Source organism: Branchiostoma floridae, chromosome 18 (assembly GCF_000003815.2).
Source record: "Branchiostoma floridae strain S238N-H82 chromosome 18, Bfl_VNyyK, whole genome shotgun sequence".
Lineage (NCBI taxonomy): Eukaryota > Metazoa > Chordata > Leptocardii > Amphioxiformes > Branchiostomatidae > Branchiostoma > Branchiostoma floridae.
In genome coordinates this window covers 16,561,591-16,581,356 of record NC_049996.1, presented here as the reverse complement: position 1 = coordinate 16,581,356, position 19,766 = coordinate 16,561,591, and the positions used below count along the sequence as shown (strand labels likewise).

The 19,766-nt window shown below is 43.4% G+C and overlaps 2 protein-coding genes across 7 annotated transcripts in view; one reads left to right on the top strand and one right to left on the bottom strand.

The window, feature by feature from the left end:
• The window catches only part of LOC118405884 (gastrula zinc finger protein XlCGF57.1-like), a 49,464-nt gene extending 35,073 nt beyond the window's left edge, over nt 1-14,391 (bottom strand). The window contains exons 1-2 of one of the 3 annotated variants that reach the window (XM_035805706.1): nt 13,716-14,391; nt 3,995-4,126 (exon numbers count right to left, since the gene is read on the bottom strand). The gene's annotated coding sequence lies outside the window, so the exon portion shown is untranslated. Of the gene's footprint in view, nt 1-3,994; nt 4,586-13,715 lie in introns of those variants that run through there. The other 2 variants (XM_035805704.1, XM_035805705.1) reach the window with 2 other exon arrangements.
• Nucleotides 643-19,371, top strand: LOC118405890 (CAVP-target protein). 4 transcript variants are annotated; one of them, XM_035805719.1, is made up of 8 exons: nt 644-795; nt 14,767-14,855; nt 15,300-15,455; nt 16,038-16,185; nt 16,776-16,889; nt 17,082-17,149; nt 17,450-17,562; nt 18,067-19,371. In XM_035805719.1, exons 2-8 carry the CDS (start codon nt 14,844-14,846, stop codon nt 18,164-18,166), a joined length of 711 nt encoding a protein of 236 aa, XP_035661612.1. In that variant the 5' UTR covers nt 644-795; nt 14,767-14,843; the 3' UTR covers nt 18,167-19,371. The 4 variants fall into 4 exon arrangements, with proteins under 4 accessions (XP_035661610.1, XP_035661612.1, XP_035661614.1 ...); XM_035805721.1 differs by lacking the exon at nt 644-795 and adding an exon at nt 6,457-6,571; XM_035805717.1 differs by lacking the exons at nt 14,767-14,855; nt 15,300-15,455; nt 16,038-16,185; ... (2 more) ...; nt 17,450-17,562; nt 18,067-19,371 and adding exons at nt 10,409-10,870; nt 11,252-11,432; nt 11,910-12,735 and having other exon boundaries at nt 643-795.
• The last annotated feature ends 395 nt before the right edge of the window (nt 19,372-19,766 follow it).

Here is a 19,766-nt window from a genome sequence, read left to right as displayed (position 1 = left end):
GGAAGTCAAGACAAGGACCTTTTTCTATGGTTATGTGTATCAATGTTAATACAACATTTCTACTCTTAGAACTGAGTTGAAAATCCTGTAGCGATAATTCTACTTTTTAACGACTGACGTCACGTTATGACGTCATGTTGCGTCTTAAAAACAGCTGTATATGGCACAGATCTGTGTCTTACGTATCCCTACAAGAAGTAAAATAACGGCGTCTTGTTAGTCTCGGCAAGGGTTCGTGTCTATGTCTTGGTGAGAACAAGACGTCTTGGGCGCCAAGAATAGCAGGTGCATGTCTTAGTCGTAGTTTCGACGACTCCAAGACGACAGACACAGGTCGAATGTTTAGATCTTATCACCTGACTAAGAACAATTTCAAGGTTACACATTGGCTTCTTCAGTCAAGAAGTGTCTTGGCTAAATCTTGAAGCAGATATAACTATGAATTGTTCTGCACGGAAGCTCTAAGACTTTCCCGCGCTGCGCTCTTCCCAAGCCGACCTTTAAATATCCACCGGTCCGGCCCTCCCCGCACATTTATAGCCCCTCCTCACGGGACCCCAGCCGCGCGCTCTGATTGGCGCAGACGACTGACAACTGATGATGCGTGCATATTTGCCATAGCAACGGTGGCAGTGACGGGGGTAGAGTTACACATATTCAGCATACATGGCAGCGGGCCCATATTAAACTGTGGGGCTGCCCTAGGTCTGCGCACTCTCCATTCAGGGTCCGGCTAGGATAGACACTCCGTCCGCTGCAAGGGATTTTCCTTCGTTGAACCGTCCGATCTGAGAGGCAAGTATCTCTTCCCCTCTAACTTTCACATCACAACTCTACAGCCGTACATTCTGTTAGCTTCATGTTTAGATGGGAATGATAATCTAGAGGAAGATGATGTAGGGCGGGTAGAGAAAGAGGAGGCGGTACCTGGTAGGCGTGTTGCCATGTTGGTCTCACTCCAACATGGCTAGACACTCGCCAGACTCAAGTATGTGTGCCAGAGAGAGAACTGTAGTTGTAGGGAAGGTTTTTCTCTCCCGCATCTATTAAGTAGAAGCTAGCTGTAGATTCTGGTACGGGTTTTGGGATTGGTTGTAGATTTCTGGTTCAGAGCGCTTAGAGTGTAGATGCCGAGCATAGCGCGCATTCCACCGCGCGGGCACTTATACTATATACGGAACTACCTCTCCGATATTTCCTTAGATTGTTCTTTTAAGGACGGTCTCATAACTTCTTTTTACTGCTTTATCTTTATATTAGATTGTTTTAGTATATAGTTTCCTGTGGTTGAATTTACCGTATTATTTGTCCAGGCGGTAGCTTGTTCTATTGTTGGGTATTTAGGGCTCCCCTCGCCTTTTATGGTATGACAGAAGGATACATTGATCAGGGCACTGACAGCAGTGATCAGCCCCGCCCCCCTCCCACCCGTAATCGCAAAATAAGGAAGAACCGACAAATCTAGATTCCGTCGCGACCTTGCTGTGGTGAAAATAGAAAAAGAAAATCGATAATTTGAACTTTAAAACTGGAATTTTGTTTCCTGTCATGGAGGTTTGAGACGTGAAACGGAGAGAGGGGACGGAGGAATGTTTGGTCCCGGGTTGGGGATATTTTTAGAGAAATTCTTTCTCCTTGAATCGTGCCTTGGGGAAGCCTGGCTTTCTTCCGGACCTCCGGGCAGACTTTAAGGCACCGATTTTGAGGTTTCTTAAGGTGTGAGAGTAAGGCGTGTTATAATGTACATGGAGAAAGCCGTATACTTCATACTGGGCTGTATTTGGATACATGTGAGAGCTGAAATCAGAGATAGGATTTCGTTTCTATACATGGCCTGACATACATGTGCTATAAGGAGAAGATAGTAAGATAGGCTCTATAACTATCCAAGCGCACGCTTACAACTAAGACAGATGCATCTACTAGAGTCAGTCCGTATAGAAATGACCTAAAGTGGTTTATAATTACTGCTAGCTGGGTAAAGCTTTGGATAATGTTTCATGTCTATATATAGTCTAACATAAATACACGTTTTGTTATAAGGTCAAGACCTGTACAGTCTACAGCTTATCAAAATGAAAGTAAGATACTTGTTTAAGTCAATCCATCAAAGAATATCCTAAATTCAGCGCTATTCTCTAAATCAAAGGCACTTTCCATTTCTCTCCAATCACTTTCACTCCAAATGAAAGTGATTGGAGAATGACGGAAATACCACGACGACATGAAGTTTGCGACACGACATAGGTTGACTCTAAAGTGACGAGCACCAGTAACGCGACATACACGCATCAAACTAACACGATTAAACCTTAATCTTATCTCAGAACACGGTCTGTCGGCATTCCTGTTGTTAGCCTCGCTGCAGGCTTACTGAGGACAGTCAAAAACTGTTGAAATGTGGCCGACTCTTTTGAGTAAGTATTGTATGTAGTGCACACAGGCTTCTACCTTCCTTGTGTGTGTAGGTACCATAAATGGGTGGTCAAACTGTGATTAGAAGTCTAGAGGATGTAGCCACCCCAAGGAGTCTGTTTGCGAGGCTATGTCAGAGCGCGGGTGGTTTACAAGGTAAACAGAAAAGGCGCTGACGCAAATAAGCGTGATACCGTATCGCCTGTCGTTCCTGGACCGCCGCCAGGAGGCGTGCCGAAGTGACAAGTGAGAAGAACCAGCCGACTTGTACATATTTGACCGGGTCCGTAGAGCATTCATCTTGTCTGGTTTTGCCTTTAATTTAGATGTAAAACAACTTCAAAAATGGTACTTTTTCTTTCTAAAGTAAAAACCTTGCAACTACAAACTGGACTAACGAACAGGAAATGTATCGATATCATTCATCTCCTTTGCAAACATTTCTCAAAATTCCAGAGAGCATTATTTCTACCGCGTCTTTTCATTACCTCATAGCTGTGCAAAAAGGAAAGAAAATTGTGATAAAGAAGTTGTTGAAAAAACGCGTTTGTTGATGATACAAGACGGAAATTAATCTGGCAGTGTTAGAAGCCGTTAAAGAACTTTCTCGTAAATAGCTGCTTCTTCTCATAACGGAGAAACCGTTTATGTCGGCCAGTGTGCCAAAGGTGAGGAAATCCTACCAAAACTTGCCACGCACAGAGACTCCTAATGTACAGGATTCTCTTATAGGACCTTTCCTTTCACCTTGTCTGTGATATATGATATGATATGATATGATATGATATGATATGGACATAACAGGTGCAACAGTGAAAGTATTTGTTGACATATAAAGGATTTGGGCTACTATATTCTAACAGATTAGATCGATCGGTGTTATTTTCATTTTGCTTCCAAAAATTTATCACTACATAAAAAAAAAAATCTTTTCACACTGGAGACGTCATTCTAATCCCTTCTTTGGGCCAAAACAACCATAAATATTGTCTTAGACAAAAATAGACCCTGATAGCTCGTAAAGAAGTTTACGTCTGTTTCTTATTCATCACAGCCTTCAACTTTAAGTGTGTGTCATTATAAAAAGTACACAGCAATGATGCATGTATTGTAGTTTTTATGCGCTGTAAGCAAGAGAGAGAGAGAGGGGTGGGTGGGTTGTTACTGTCTGAACAATAATGATAAAACCTAGACCAGTAACCCCAAAATATCAGGGATAAGACACTAGCGGTTTGGGCTCCTTAGAGGTCTTTGTGGATAGAAGAGACGAAAATAGTTCCTTTGAAGCGATAAATAAGGACGTTTGAAAATCTACTATAACATTCTTGAAGACAACGTTTTCGGCCCCCAACCGTCACCTTAGACAAAAAGACACCGATGCGGTCCGAAATTGTACCCAAATTTTCCCCACCAACGTTAATACTTGCAGCCCAAGTTTTGCGCGCCGAAGTAAACATACATCTACTGGCGCAGCTATCGCAGGGAGCTTGTTTAGATCAGTTGGACCTCTCCAAACGAGCTTTTCTAACCGTAATCTAAACATGTCCCTCTCAGAAAGACCACAGAGACGGGTACTTACGTCAGAGTTAAAAGCCTCTCGCCATGTTTGTGGTTTTAGAAGATGGGAAGTCAGGAAGGCCGGGTGTGACGTCATGACGTGAAACTGTCGCTCCTTCGACCTCTTCTGCCTCTGACCATATTTCTTGTGTTTCTAAAGAAAGGAGTGGAAAAAAATTCTTAAAGATACAATGGAACAAACATGTACCAAGTCATGTGATATTCGAAATTTATTGCTGTTTGTCGTTCCTTCAACCTCTTCTGCCTTTGACCATATTTTTTGTGTTTCTAAAGGAAATAAAATTTAACACTATCATTATTTTCTTATTTGGGGAGGGGGTAATCGCTTTCAAGGAAATGCCAAATTTATCTTTTGTTTCCCACCAGCCAATGCTGAATGACGTCATAGGATAAAACTTTAAACAGTTTTTAGTTATCAGAAAGACAAGAGAGACTGTATGGTATTCAAACTCTATAAACACCAATGATTGAAGTCTAAATCCATGACGTCACGAACTGTCAAAAAAGGTATGACTTTTACAGACGACCACTTAAAGTGTTTCTTGTCTTGTAACTGACTTGCAGCTACAAAGACATAACAAGCGCCACTTCCTAAATTTTTAAAAGACGTTTTGGCTTCCTTGTGGTCTAAAGATAGAACGAAGTTGTCGGAAGAGCGGAGATTTAAAAAAAAAGCAAAGATGCCCTTTGCCCCTATGGACGTACGATGTGAAAGCACTCGGTGTACGTTTGACTACTAAATGATAATTCGCTAGCAAAAGTGGTAGTAGAACCTAAAAGACTAATATTTTTGACGATGGTAAATCGTGAGACACAGAGGTTTGATATACCAATTAAACAGATACAGATAGAGGTTATACTAGTTATACAGATACAGATGTTATATCGGTTATACAGATAGGGATACAGAGCTTATCATATCGGCTACACAGGTACAGAGATTATACCTCGCGCTATACAGATACAGACGTTATACCGGTTATACAGATAAAGGTACAGATACATAGGTTATACCGGTTATACAGATACAGGTACAGAGGTTTTACCGGGCGGCTATACAAATATAGATGCAGAGGTTGACCGGCTATACACTCAGATCTAGAGATAATACCGGCTATGCAGATACAGATATGGATACAGACGTTATCCCGACTGTACAGATACAGACACAGATACGGGGGTTGTACCGGTTATATAGATACAGAAGTATCAGAGGTTATACAGGCAATACAGATATAGCTCCCGACCCAGTTTCTCCCCTATACTAACTTCACACCCAGCCGTCTCCCCAAACATCCCTGCAGCTCGCGTGCTGATGTTTACTCTCTATGTAGACCGGACCTCTCTAAACCCGACCTCACCACTTCACAGACAAGCGGGCTGAATAAACTTCAGCCGGACAGTCAAACTCGGCCGAACCTAACAATAGTTATACCCCTGTCACATTATCCACGATCTTCGGGCGTCTCGATGGAAGATCGGCCATATCTAAGATCGACAGAGGTCTGCGCGTATTTTTCACCTGAAAACCGTCCCTGTCACATATAAGCCAAACTTTGTACCTTGCACAAATGCTGTGCAATAAAGTTATTATTACAAGCGAGGCTCGGATTGATTTTGGACTAGTGGGACAAAATGTACAGAACTTTGAAGTTGTTTGGGGGTGTCCCTATACAATCAAAATTCTCTCCAAACCATTCCCCTACTACCGGCAGAGAATCCTTTCCTGTACATTTCTCTTACTATCAAGGGGTTTATTAACTTTGACAGTTAGGCGGCAACTCTTAATGTTCTTCTCTGTGGTCTTTCGAAATTGGAGTTGTTTTAGAGAGACAAAATCCACAGATGACAAAGGGTAAAGTTGTTTGGGGTTTTTCTCTTCCTCCAAACCATTCCCCCGTTACCGAGTTAGAATCCTTTCTTGTACATCTCTCTGTATCAGGGGGTTTGTTAACTTTGACAGTTAGGCGCCATCTAATTATGTTCTCCTCTGTGGCCTTTGGAAAATTGGGATTGTTTCAGTGCTAGTGGGACAAAATCTACAGAACTTTGAAGTTGATTGGTGAGTTTCTCTCCACCATCAGAACTCCCTTCAAACCATTCCCCTGTTCCCGGGTGAGAATCCTGTCTCTCAGGGCCGGGCGGGGAGATGGAGGACATTTCGGGGTTCTTTCCATTTCGGTCCGGCCGCCCGAGTTGGCCCGTCTCCAAATAAGGAGGCGTGAGCGCTGTTTGCTCACATTCCCGCCAACTGGCCTCGGTATCGGGTAGTCGCTGCGTCAGCTGTCGGGAACGGCCGTTATACATACGGGGGAGGGTGAATCACTAATTACAAGCCCATAAAATTTATAACATATCATACAATAAATTTCAAGATTATATGTAACAAGATTATGACAACACTAGATCTAGCGAAAATGGTTTTAACTTTAAAAGGAGTGTTCCCGCACACCCACACTACATATAAAACGGGTCATCCCTATGAAACTGGTATGTAGGATAGAATTCTGGATGCTCGCGTATTTCTGGGGCGAGCGGACAGCACAGATAGCGGCAAGACGCGCTAGGGAGACTTAAGGTAAGGATTAAGGATGTTTCACTGCTTAAGACGTTACTCATCTTGAAGAAGAGTCATTCTTATACCCACTTGAAGTGGACAGTAGTTTGGTAGTCAGCAAAAGGTGCGTTTGTGACACTTTACAACTGCTTGTTGCCGGAGGGGGAGGGTCTGTCCAGGGGAAACTTTCCGTTTAAACTTTAGGGGTTTCCGTTTGGTCTATGTTTTGCTGGGTCTTTGTTTTCGGAAGTCCAATGACTTCTCTGGGTTCTTAAGACGCGTCCGTCTTGTTGTTTTCACTTTCTCGTTCCAAGGAGAAGGACGTGTTTCCCTTAAGACGGAATGTTATCGGCCCTCGAGCCAAACAAGGATGTCGTGTTTAACGCTGAAGCGAAACACGCCTTTGGTCCAGACGTGAGATGGCGAGATATGTCTAGCAGATTGAAGGAAGATCCTATACGTCTATAAGCGCCGTTTTGCTCTTATTTTAAGATCTTTAAGGCGTCTTTTAAGAAACACGCACTAATTGACACTCTGTATGTACCGAATTTTCTTAAACACATTTCTAGCAGTGCCCTTGGTTATAATAGCCTGGGTACCATCTTCTATACTCCCTCTAAGGTCTACGATTGCTTCCATGTTAGAAGTGCGCTCTTGCCAAAAAGTATGGAGGCGAGCGTCAACCAAAGATGGTACCCAGACTATCTTTGCCTTTATTTGGTAAAATGACCCCACAATATTGCCACAATACGACGCACAGTAACAACCCAAAGTTTTCGCATTTGCACTAGACAGGGTTGGATTGGACCGCGGCAGCTGTTGTGATGTCTTAAGTAGATAAAGTCTCACTTCTTGTGACATACACGACCTGACGAATCAGCCTCCAAGTCTATTAAAGCAGATGTAAAGGTTTTAACAAGATATAAACACAGAGCAAATATCTGTAGTTTTTATGTACCGTCCCTGGCGAGGCTTTTAAAGCGTGATTGAATTAATCATTAGGTTTGAATCTGTCCAAGCAGACCGCACGAGGCTAATTATTCACTGTGATTGTTTTCTCATTGCCTGAACAAACGAATCGGTTACATCGCAGCTGGTTCTAGGCTATTAACAGCACAAACCTAAACCAAACTTCGAGCACTGTTTAAAAATAGCATCCTACAGAGTCTAGTTGCAGGCAGCGATTCCCACCACTAGTCGTACCGTGTGTGCTCTGAGCTAGTATCAGTAGTAGTATTGTAAAATCGTCCAGGGCGTCTTGTTCGCGACCGACAGGGATTCTAGAGGTAACGGCGGATTCATATACTTGCTGTATGGAGATGAACTAAACTCAAGTTTAACTTTTAAGAACTTCTTGCAAAGGGATGTCCTAGGGGGGCTTCTTCAGGCTAGAAGTAGTGCTGAACTCAGACTCTAGAATATTCCGAGATAGTGCAGTCCACGGCAACACGGTCTGTTCTAGGCTATCGACTCTAGAATACTTGCAGATAGTGATCTCCGGTAAAACGACTATTAGCTGCAGCTATAGAATGTTGCCAGGTAGGTGTAGTCCCTGGTAACACGGCCTGTTCTAGTCTATTGTCTCTAGACTAGAATGTTCCGATGGTAGTGTAGTCCCGGTAAAATGGCCTGTTCTAGTCTGTCGGCTCTAGAATGTTCCCAGATAGTGTAGTCCTTAGTAAAATGAGCTGTTCTAGACTCTATACTACAGAATGCTTCCAGTTACTATAGTATTCGGTAAAAACGGTCTGTTCTAGCTAGACTATCGGCTCTAGAATGTTCCCAGATAGCATACTCCCCGGTAACCCGGCCTTGTGTACCGCCGTGTGAATGCCAGTGATGCCGGGGAAGGCCCCAGGCCCTGAACCTGGCTGGATTCTTCCCCTGACAAATTAGCTGACTCAGCGTTTGTGACGGGAAAATTTCATGTGGAGTTAACAGACCGCAAACATGTGTTCCACACATTGGGTACTACATGTATATTGCTGAAGGGAAATGTGCAGAAACTCGTCATATGTTTAAAGTTGGTAGAAGAATTTGTGCTGCTCGAGGATCGGCCAAAACGGGCTCGTCAAAATTTCTAGAAACATCATTACTGCATTCCTGACCTTCACCCTGATGTTGGCCCTACATGTAGCTAGCTTGTACTTCTCCTTAGTAGCACGTCTTAGAAAATGACTGTCCGTAAGACGTCTTTTCCTTCTCCTTTGAAATGTCTCAACCTCCTGACTGCTGTCTAAGAAGAATACAAATTCGGAGCGAAAAGGCAACTTTAGGCTAACGTCACATTTCCAAACCGGGGCCCGGCCGAGCTCTTTGCGGAAACGAAAAATAGAAATGTATACGTAAATTCATACACAAATAATGCCCACGACTATTCTCTTGACGTCTTGTGTAGTTTGGTGTCTTTTACATCATACTTTTCGTTTCCGAAAGCTGCCCGCCCGGGCCCCGGTTTGGAAATGTGACATAGACCTTAGCGGGGACAAGTTTTAGTAATCTGAGTTGGCAAAAGTCACTTTTGCTAAAGCTTGGTGACTTTGATACTGTGATCTATAAATAAATACATGCAGTCAATTTGTGTTAAGTATATCTAAGCGGTTTGTGATATGAGGTGGGCCTACTCATTATATCGTGTGAGGAGACATGGGCTTAGTGGGTATAATCGTTTTTCCTTTGCTGGGGGTAATTAGAAAAGCGCGAGGCGACGTGAGATTAGGATGCCTTAGCCATCGCACGCATAGCTGACAGCAACGAAATGGCATGAAGGCTTTAAAAATAGCCCGAGCTCCGTGCGCGCTCGAAGCATTTGCATGCGGTGCGTTTTCCAGTCGCGAGACCAAAATTGGACGAATTTAGTTATGATGAGGCAGCGCACGCTTCTGTTGACGTTTTGAGAGAAAATGAGTTCGTCAGCATGAATAAGAAAGCAAAGAGGCTTCGCGAATATTTGCACGTCTGTCGAAAGTGATAAGAACCGGATATGCTGGGAATGCTGGTCGTGATGATCTCTCGTAGCACCGGACATGCCAGGAATGATGGATGAAGGACAACTGCACGACAGAAACGCATCAATGTCATTCCTAGGACCTTCTTTGTCATGTCCTTGAAGATTCTTACCGCGACAATCGCATGGTATGCCCGTCAAGGTCAAAGAACACCGCGTGGGGAGGGGGGTGAAAAGGCATGCAGCAGCAACCGTGTTGCCGACGATAGCGCGAAGAACACTGCACGACCTGTATGGCCGCGGAAAGTAACGTTTGTTGAATGCTTCGCTTGCGGGTGAAAAGAGAAAGAAAAAGTGAAAGAAATGGAACTGAAGAAGATAAAGAAAACCGTCAAAGTGCATGGTGAACGTCTTGAGCAAGGCGAGCAACGTGGACCTGGAGTCTGCACGACTTAAGACACGAACCGCACGTCTTCAGACACAGGTATGCACGGGGCTAAGAATGTTGGGTGCCGGTAGACCATAGGTATTTTCATTATAACATTAGCTACATAGTACAGGCTGCAATGTACCTGTTTATTTTCAATCATTATCTAGTACCGACCGTACTATTACTGTCGTATAAAACGGAAGAGTCGTCGTAAGATATACAGTACGTCTATTTCACAAATTGTACGGTACATGACCTACTATCAGAATAAAATAGAATGTATGGACAATTATTTCTATCTTACGTTCTAACGTTACCATGAGGATAAAACGTTCTAACGTTACCATGACGATGAAACGTTACCATGACGATGAATCGTTCTAACGTTATCATGACAATGAAACGTTCTAACGTTGCCAAGACGATGAAACGTTACCATGACGACGAAACGTTCTAACGTTACCAACCCTCTCTCCTGCAGACTGAACCATGCCTAAGCCACCAGCGGAAGCCAAGCCGGCGGCCAAGCCTGCCGCTCCCCCCGCGGCAGCCAACCCCTTCGAGGGTGTGGATGTGAAGGACCCGGTGGTCATCTCCGCCGCCACGCGCATCCAGGCCTCCTTCCGCATGCACAAGAACAGGATGGCTCTGAAGGAGAAGTCCGTCCCCAAGTTCTCCCAGGTCCTCAAGGACATGTTCGTGATGGAGGGCAGCGCCGTGACCTTCTTCGCGCGCGTCTGGGGAATCCCCGACCCCGTCATCAAGTGGTTCAAGGACGGCCAGGAGGTCAAGGAGGGCCCTAAGCACGAGATCAAGTTCGACGACAAGGACGGCACGTTCCTCATCATCAGGAACGCTGACGGCGATGACGTCGGCACCTACACATGCCAGGCCACCAACAGCTTCGGAGAGGCCTTCGACAGCGCCAGGCTGGCATTGGAAGGTACGGTATTGGTCTTGTACACAACGAGCGGACGCTTGGAGTTTTTGTTTATGTGTTTGTATAGTTATTTGTAAGAAACTTACGTTGCCAATTGGCCTTGAAATACCGAAACATTTCATTATTCATGGAGCTCTTATTGCGTATCACAAGCGTTTAGAGTAGAATATCAAAGCGCTGAATAAGCCAACTATGACCCACCACTGACGTCACGTTTTCACACGGTCACGTGTTCGATGTGAGTGGGTCGATTTCCCTGAAGCAGTCCGAAACTTCGGTTGGAATTTGACTTGACGCCAAACGTGGTAAATGTGAGTGGGTCATTTTCCCTGAAGAAGTCCGAAGCATCGTTGAAACTTGACACCCGTTCATTTACCTTTCCAGTTCCCGCCAAGTGCACGAAGCAGCCCGACAACATCACGGTCAAGGCCGGCGATAGCTTCGAGATCAAGGTCGAGATCGCGGGCGAGCCCGAGCCTGACGTCATCTGGACAAAGGGCAAGAAGGAGATCGACGAGGGAGGCCGCTTCAGCTACGAGGACTCCCCAGACTACTCCATCCTCAGGTGCGTTTGTTTGTATATCTCATCATCATTTATAGCTCTTTTTCATGGATTTGTATGGATTTTGGTAGTCATCAATCAAAAAGGTCTCAAAGAAACATGGTGATTGCGAGCCCTAGTGGTATTTTCCGGTATTTCAAGCCGACGCACCTTTTCTGAAAGAATTGTGGTATAGACTATAGTAAGCTGATATATCTAAGCTTAGGTACATGATCACATTTGGGACAGCCGCCAACTTAAAATTTCTTCTTTTTTTTTTGGTCCAAGTCCATGAAGTTCGTTAAGCAATCAGATGTTGATTGTCTAGTCACTGGTGGAAAGGATGTGTTACTACCTACCTACCTAGTCCCTTAGCCTCAAGGCCGTAGGGGAGGGTGGGTAAGGTAGACATAAAGAACAAGAGTTGTTAAAGGGAGTGTTAAAGAGAGATATTTAAACAGACAAGTATTTATTTACAATTTTATTCTTCTTGTCTTGCAGGGTGGAGAAGGCACAGGCAGGAGATGCCGGCAAATACGAGATCGAGATTGTGAACGACCTTGGCAAGGCACGCGCCTACTGTACCGTCAAGGTCCAGTAAAGGGCGGCAAGATGGCGGCTAGCAGAATGTCTCTGTAAATTTACACTTTTCGTTCTTACGTAAGGGCATGTCTATTTGGACCACAGGTTGGCAGTTAGAGGGCACAATGAGATTTTAGCCGAGATTGAATACCGGGCGGGCTGACTTAGTCTGTACTCCATTTCGAGTACTGAGAAAGGAGCGCCGCCAGGCGGAAAAGGGACGAGATGCATGCTGTACACGAAGTCAGCTGGCAGCGGGGGTGAAAAGGCTGGGCTAGAACAGAATCGAGCTGCCTGTAAATATCCTACATCAGAACACAAACACACTGCCCTGGCTACAGACATCACGGGTCCACCGTACAACCATGTAACGTAGTGAGTGTCCTCTCCGGTTTACCGTAGAATCACATGTCGCAGTGAGTGTCTTCTTCGGTTTACCGTAGAATAGTGTGTCGCTGAAACCATTTTTTTCACTACATTGTTCTTTCACTTCTGTTGAAATAAACGTGTTTAATTCTGTCTGTAATTCTATGCTTCTTTGGACTAAGCCTACATAGAATAGCTTAAGTGTGTATAAGAAACTTGTTAAAAATGATTAATAATAAATGAATAAAAAAAGAACAAATCTATAAGGTTTACACAGAATTCCCCCACTGTTTTTCTTTCTGTATGAAAAAAAAATATGTACGTACTTTCCGTTGTGGCGCCACACTCTCAAGTAATAAAGTTTCTAGCTAGAAACCGACGGCAGCGTGCTTTCTTTGTTCATTGTTCAACCTAGACTAAGAATGTTCAATCATAATACGTGTCTGCTTAATATTACTGGGGTTTGACCAAGCTTGCTAACATTATATAAAATATCACTCGGGTACTTAGAAGATGTGAACGGTTGCGGTTTATCGAAAAATGTTTGTTGTTGACGGCAATATTATGTTTTCGTTAGAAAAATAGAATCTAATTGTAATCATGACCATCATGAATACATACATGGATGATTGAGTAAATGAATTAGCGAATAAATACAATGGGTGAATGGATACAGATGAATTACCGAAGAAATGAATGAATAGATACACAGTAGAATAAAGGAATGAAGGAAGGAAATGAGAGCGACTGAAGGAAGGGGTGAGTGAATGAATAAATGAGTGAATGAATGAATGAATGAGTGACCGAATCATATCTAACGTTAAATCTACTTTATCCACGCATGTGGTCCACATCATTTAACATTAGCAGGTCTTCTTAGGCAATGAAGGAAGTATAAAATGGTTTATTAAGACAAAGCAAATATGCTCTGGATTGCCATTACGTCACTGGGATGAATGAGTATTGCATATATGGCAACGTTTGTGATGGACTGTTACGTCAGCATGACGTCATGGGGCGTCGCGAGCTGTAGCTGACCCCATGTTGACCTTAGATGTACATTTGTATCTGTCAGTGACATTCGCGTAACGCACCTGTAGAACTGACGGCATGTTGTCTTACATCGAACGTCAAACTTGGTCAAAAATCAATTCTACTATCTGATCATTACAGCACAGCACAGAATACACATCGCAGTACATGTTATCGCTGTAAGCAAGGAGGTTGACGTTAAGTCTATGTTGATGACCTTGTAGTTGTGTGTCCTGACGTCAGTATATTAACATGTTAACATGGTGTCGAGCGAAACATGATTGTCTAAGATGACCCAGAGACCCAATAAAGTCGCCAATAACTTACTGTATAATGTACTCACGTCATTAAAACACTGCCGAGCCGAAGATGTTCTGTTTCAGACAGAGTGTCCGCCATTTTGAAATTGGCGGGGTAAGGTCAAGGGCAAAGCATGATGGGAAGTAGCGGTAATGTTTCATTCTCGGGTAAAAATAAACTTGAAGGGACAGAAGGAGAGCATGAAAGGAGGCGACTTTATTTGATTCGTTTGCATTGATGCTCTTTTGGGTAGCATTCTTGAAGTAACGTTAGCCATGGCAAATTCCATCTCGTGCCCAGTGTCATCCCCTCACTTATCCAACATGCCCTGGGTTCGAGATTAGTCAAAGTGATGTAACGTAACATGTAGCTTCTGACATTATCGTGAGATAACAGTAACCTTTTTCGTGAAAATGCAATGTTTTACTGGCCAAAATTCTTTATGCTGAACACAATGTAAAGCGATCCTTGCAGAAAATGTCTAGTAGGTACTATTTATTGATGATGAATATAGTGACATTGTCTGGTCAAAATAGAGATGTGCAACCCTTTAACCTCTCTCTCAACATGAGAACATCTACAAGTAAATGTGAAGGTTACATTGATCATAACCTTCTCTCAACAAAAAATAAATGTTGCCATTGCAACAGCTTTTGCACCAGTAACTAACATGTAAACCACTGCATGTGTAGAGTACATTTCAGCTTCTTCATAAAATCCAAAACGGCCAAATGGTCCATTGTCAACTCACTCGTCACGGTGCAACAGTGCCCCTTAGTGATCACTTACAGTACTGCAGCACCAGTGTCTTCGTGCCTTCTCCTTGCAAACTCCATTTCCTCACCTGAAGATCTCTTCTCACCTGTCTCACCTGCGCATCTCCACTCACCTGTCCTCTCACCTGCGGTAAGGTTGCCAACTTTCTTTAGTCTTCTGTCAATTCACGTCACTCTTATTTCACTCTGTTAGAATCTCTCTTAACGTATTCGGTAGCAGACCAAATAGAAAGAGACGAATAGAAGGAAAAGAAAGAAGAAGGAAACTATCAAATTCACTTAAAATTTTTCTTTATCCTCAGGAGAGGCCGTAGAAGCTACCATCGCAGCGCCACCTTCCGCTTACTGAGGAAAGTGCAGCAGCGTACAAACAGTCACCATGCCGAAACAGGTGCGACAAGGAAATGCTTTCCTTTCACAGTGAAACGTGACGTTCGCAAGTTTATAATGAAACTTCGTTCTCACCCGCTTGTAGTTTGGAAGTGTTTGTTGGTGTACTAACTCTTGCGACTTCCCCTGTGTCAAAAGTTGAGACCTACTGTTTCCTTTTGAAATCGGCATGTATACATATTTCAAAAGAGTCATCTGTGTACATTTAGTCAACACTTGTCAAAATTACAAGGTGAAGACACATTTTGATACCGCTACAAAAAAGACATGACAATACGTAAATATAAAAACAACTTAATATACGAATATGAGGGAAAAAAGCTACGAAATGAACCAAGGTTTCCAGCCAACTGGAACTGCTAGGACAATGTTGACAATGTAGTTATCATGAAAGGGTTTGGTGTCTTTGATGTTAACAAATGTCGCCCCCCTCCCACCCCTGCAGCCCGCGGCAAAGAAGGAAGATGAAAAGAACCCGTTCGAGGGTGTGGACGTGAAGGACCCGATCGTGGTCCGGGCCGCCACGCGCATCCAGGCGGCCTTCCGGTCACACAAGTCCCGCAAGGAGCTCATGGAGAAGTCCCTGCCCAGCTTCACACAGGTCAGGGGGGCTATCTGAAGTTTATATAAAGTTATCACTATCATTCATTACTCTTATTTGGAACAACTTCAAAAGAATGACCTGTTTGTTTTGAGCTCGTCCAAGTTTAAACTGAAGGTCACTTTTGTTGCTATGGAAACCACGGAATCGTTTATTCTCGTACCCACATAAGCTGATAACATATCTGATGGTATGGGAACTATATTGAACCTTATTTCTCGTTTCCATAGTAACTGAAGGTCATGTCTGTAGCTATGGAAACCATGGAATCATTTGTTCTCGTATCCATAGGAGCTGAAGGACATGTCTGTTGCGATAGAAACTATTGAACCTTTATTCTCGTTTCCATAGAAGTCTATGGACATGTTTTAGTCGTTGCTATGAAAACCGTGCAATTGTTTATTGTAGCTGAAGGTCACGTGTGTTGCCATAGAAACCATGGAATCTTTAATTCTCGTTCCCATGAGCTGAAGGTCATGTGTGTTGCCATAGAAACCATGGAATCTTTAATTCTCGTTCCCATAAGCTGAAGGTCATGTGTGTTGCCATGGAAACCATGCAATCTTTAATTCTCGTTCCCAGGAGCTGAAGGACATGTTCGGGTACGAGGGCAGCGCCACCAGCTTCTTCTGCCGCGTGTGGGGCATCCCCGACCCCGTCATCACGTGGTACAAGGACGGAGAGCTCATCAAGGAGGGACCCAAATATCAGATCGGATTCGACAGCAAGGGTACGTACAAACAAAAAACTGTATTAAAACAAATATCAAACTGAAATTATCAGAATATCGCATGCGGTTGATAAATTAGATAATTTTTTCTGTGGTAAATCACAAAATCCAACCTGTAAAACGTCTTTTACAATGATGTCGCACTCGACACTAACTTTTCCCACACTTTTTTCTGTAGACCGCACGATCCTAACGTTTTCCGCGCTTTTGTTGTAGACGGCACGACGCTGACGATCCAGCAAGCAGTAGTGAAATTAAATATTTTCTGTCATACTTTTTACAGAAATCACAAAATTCTCATCGTCAAACGTTTTTTTTGGCCATGATGTCGCACACAACTCAAACTGTTCCCGCGCTTTTTCATTACACCGCACGATCCTAATTTTTCCCGCGCTTTTGTTGTAGACGTCACGACGCTGACGATCCAGCAAGTGAAATTAAATATTTTTTGTCATACTTTTTGCAGAAATCACAAGATTCCCACCGTAAAACGTCTTTTTTGCCACAACTCTTTTCCCACTTTTTCCACAAACTTTTCCCGTGCTTCTGTAGACAGGACGATCCTAACTTTTCCCGCGCTTTTTTTTCAGACGGCACGACGCTGACGATCCAGAACGTGGACCGGGAGGACGTGGGGCAGTACACCTGCAAAGCCAACAACAGCCACGGGGAGGCGTTCGACTCCGCACGGCTCATCGTCGATAGTGAGTCATCAATCAATCAATCGATCGATCAAAACATTTAACTTCATTCATGACAACTGTATGTGATAAAAGGAACAGATTGTTGTTGGTAATTATATATAGCGGTCCGTGCATAAAATTCCAACACAATCCATTGAGGAATTTGTATGATTCGGGACAAGCCCTTCTGACCTTTCCATAAATGTATTTCAGTTCCAGCCAAGGTCACGAAGCCGCCAGAGAACGTCACGGCTAAGAAGGGAGATACCATCACCATGCGGGTAGGTACAGGTTCCCTCTACAGGGACTATGATTGACTTTCTGACGGTGCCTCTGGCATTTATAGAGACCTTCATAAGCTTATAGGAATATTTGAATGGTAGTAACGCTACATGTACCACTATTTGTCTATTTGGAATTAAAGTGACTGAATTTTGGGACGAATCATCATTGAAAGCTCTTCTTGCAATGTTTTGGTACCTGTGTTACTGTACTCTCTTTAAAAGTTAAATTCTCCAAATCAATGATGCATCCTGAAACTCGAGCGCTGATTGGCTAACCGTTCCTTGACTTGACCCCAGGTGGAGATCGAGGGTGACCCGGAAGCTGACGTCATCTGGAAGCATAAGAAGAAGGAGATCAACGAGGGCGGACGTTACAGCTACGAGGACACGGACACGTACTCCATCCTAAGGTATTGTGCCTCACTGCACTGGGGTACTTTGTGTCCGCCATGTTGTTGGGTTAATGGCTGATGAACGGTTGTACCAAGTGTAGGCAAATTTCATTAACGGGCACAAATTTTGGATGAATAAAGAGACTATTTTACACAACCATTGTTTTATCCGTACCATGTTTCGGTGACCGTCTGCCACCTACTTCAGGGCAGTTCTGACCGGTTCACATTGTACTGCAGGACAGGTGTCGCTGTTCACAGTTCTGAGATGCGGTCACATCGATCTTTTAAAACTTTTTTCCACCGACAATTTTGTTTCTTTCCTCGGTATATTCAAAGATTCCCTGGTTATGAATAATTTATTTCTTTCAATCGATGTATTTTCCATCGACACGTCGCCATGTTGGATCTAACAACCAACATGGTGGAAGAAATGTGAAATCAATAAATTAGGTCGTTGCGTGACAGTCAGATGACGATATGTTTATTTTTCATATTTTGTTTATCTTTTTGTTTGTTTAGGATCCAAAATGCAACAGAAGAAGACGCGGGAAAATACGAGATCGAGGTCGAGAACGACATGGGCAAGGATAGGACCTTCTGCGCAGTCTCTGTCAAGTAACCACGTGACGGTAACGTCATGTCCGGTGGAGAGGGGACGTCACATCCGCTGCACCCAGACATAGACTTAGAGCGGTACAGAGAGTAGAAGACGGGTGTCAATCAAAGATTTCAAAATAACTGTCAAAAATAAGAAATACAAACAGTGTCAGAAGGACGGTTGCTGTACATGCCAAGACAATGTAAAGAGAAAAAAATAAACAAACTTTCAATTCATGTATTGTCGTATTAAAGCCACATGTAACACCGCAAATTGTGCCTTTTATAGAGTTAAGAGTTTATGTAAATCGATAAAGAGTGCTTCGAAATCGTTGTATTGGAACCAAAACACTGTCATGGATGTTGAAATCTCGCTGAGATCAAAACATTGCAGCTATTCTCGGTCTACAAAACGTTGCTTTATTTTGTAAAAAGGAAAAAAAAATCAACTATTTGTAGAGTGGTTTCCCATCGACACTCCTGCGGAATTTGGTCTCCGCTCTGTTTCACACCAGATTGCCATGTTGGTAGTTCCAATCCAACGATTCATGGAAATACTAGACTTTTGGACATTCTAGAAATAATTTAAAAATGACAAACACCTTTCGCTGAAGGGCTACGATCATTGATATGTCAGTATTTAAACCAGCACACATATCGCGAAGCACTCGGCTAGATAGCTTATTGTCTTTACTTGCTTTAGTGTTTGTATCGGTGGGTGACTCCGAAAATATGGCGCGTTTTGCGTCACGTCCTGTTTCGTGATGTCACATCCTGTTCAGTGACGTTACGTCCGGTTATGTGACGTTTCGTTTGGTGACGGTTCGTGAAATGACAAACCGTAAAAAAGATTTTTTTCAAAAGAGCCACGTTTACGGAATCCCCGCCTTTCCCGCTTTTTCGAAGCTTAGCGCGCTGATAAATTTGGTATTAGTAAAGTATAAAGTATGGCAATGTATCTACGAAAAACAAAGGTCTGTGGACCTAAGAACTATCCATGGGACCCAAATATCCCCATATTATTCTGAAGACCCTTTTTTGTACATTTGTGTGTCATGTTTTAGCCCCCCTCCCCCTAGATAGAACATGGTTGCGTCCGTGTGGAGAGAATTGAATGGTTTTGTTAACTAAACTGGATGGTTTCGATAACTAAACTGGGTTGCTATGTTACGCCGTAGTTATCTGGCCAGATAACGCGTGTGATTTCATTAAACTTTTGTTAACTAACCCGGCTCTGACTCTCTCTCTGGTGTTCTGTTGATGATAGTGCATACTAAGGAAACCGTGGGTGGATGGGGTAAACCACAGAGATGAGTTTACTAGTATCCGCAGGGGTGGGCGTAAACCTAAGGGGGTGGAGGTGTTTGAAAGGAGCAGAATAGAATGAGATACTGGATACGGAGGAATCGATATTAAGATGGGCAGAGTTGAAAAACAAGGCGATTAGAGTTGGCACACCTCACCCATTTACCCATACTGCTTTGAAATCCTTACAGACAAGGATAGCAGCACTCAGGATACGTGAAAATGCTGTATTCGTACATCACGAATTGTTTAAGCACACGCACACACAGACATTGGACTAGAGTCAATAGAAAGAGTGGTTTCATTTAAATACCTAG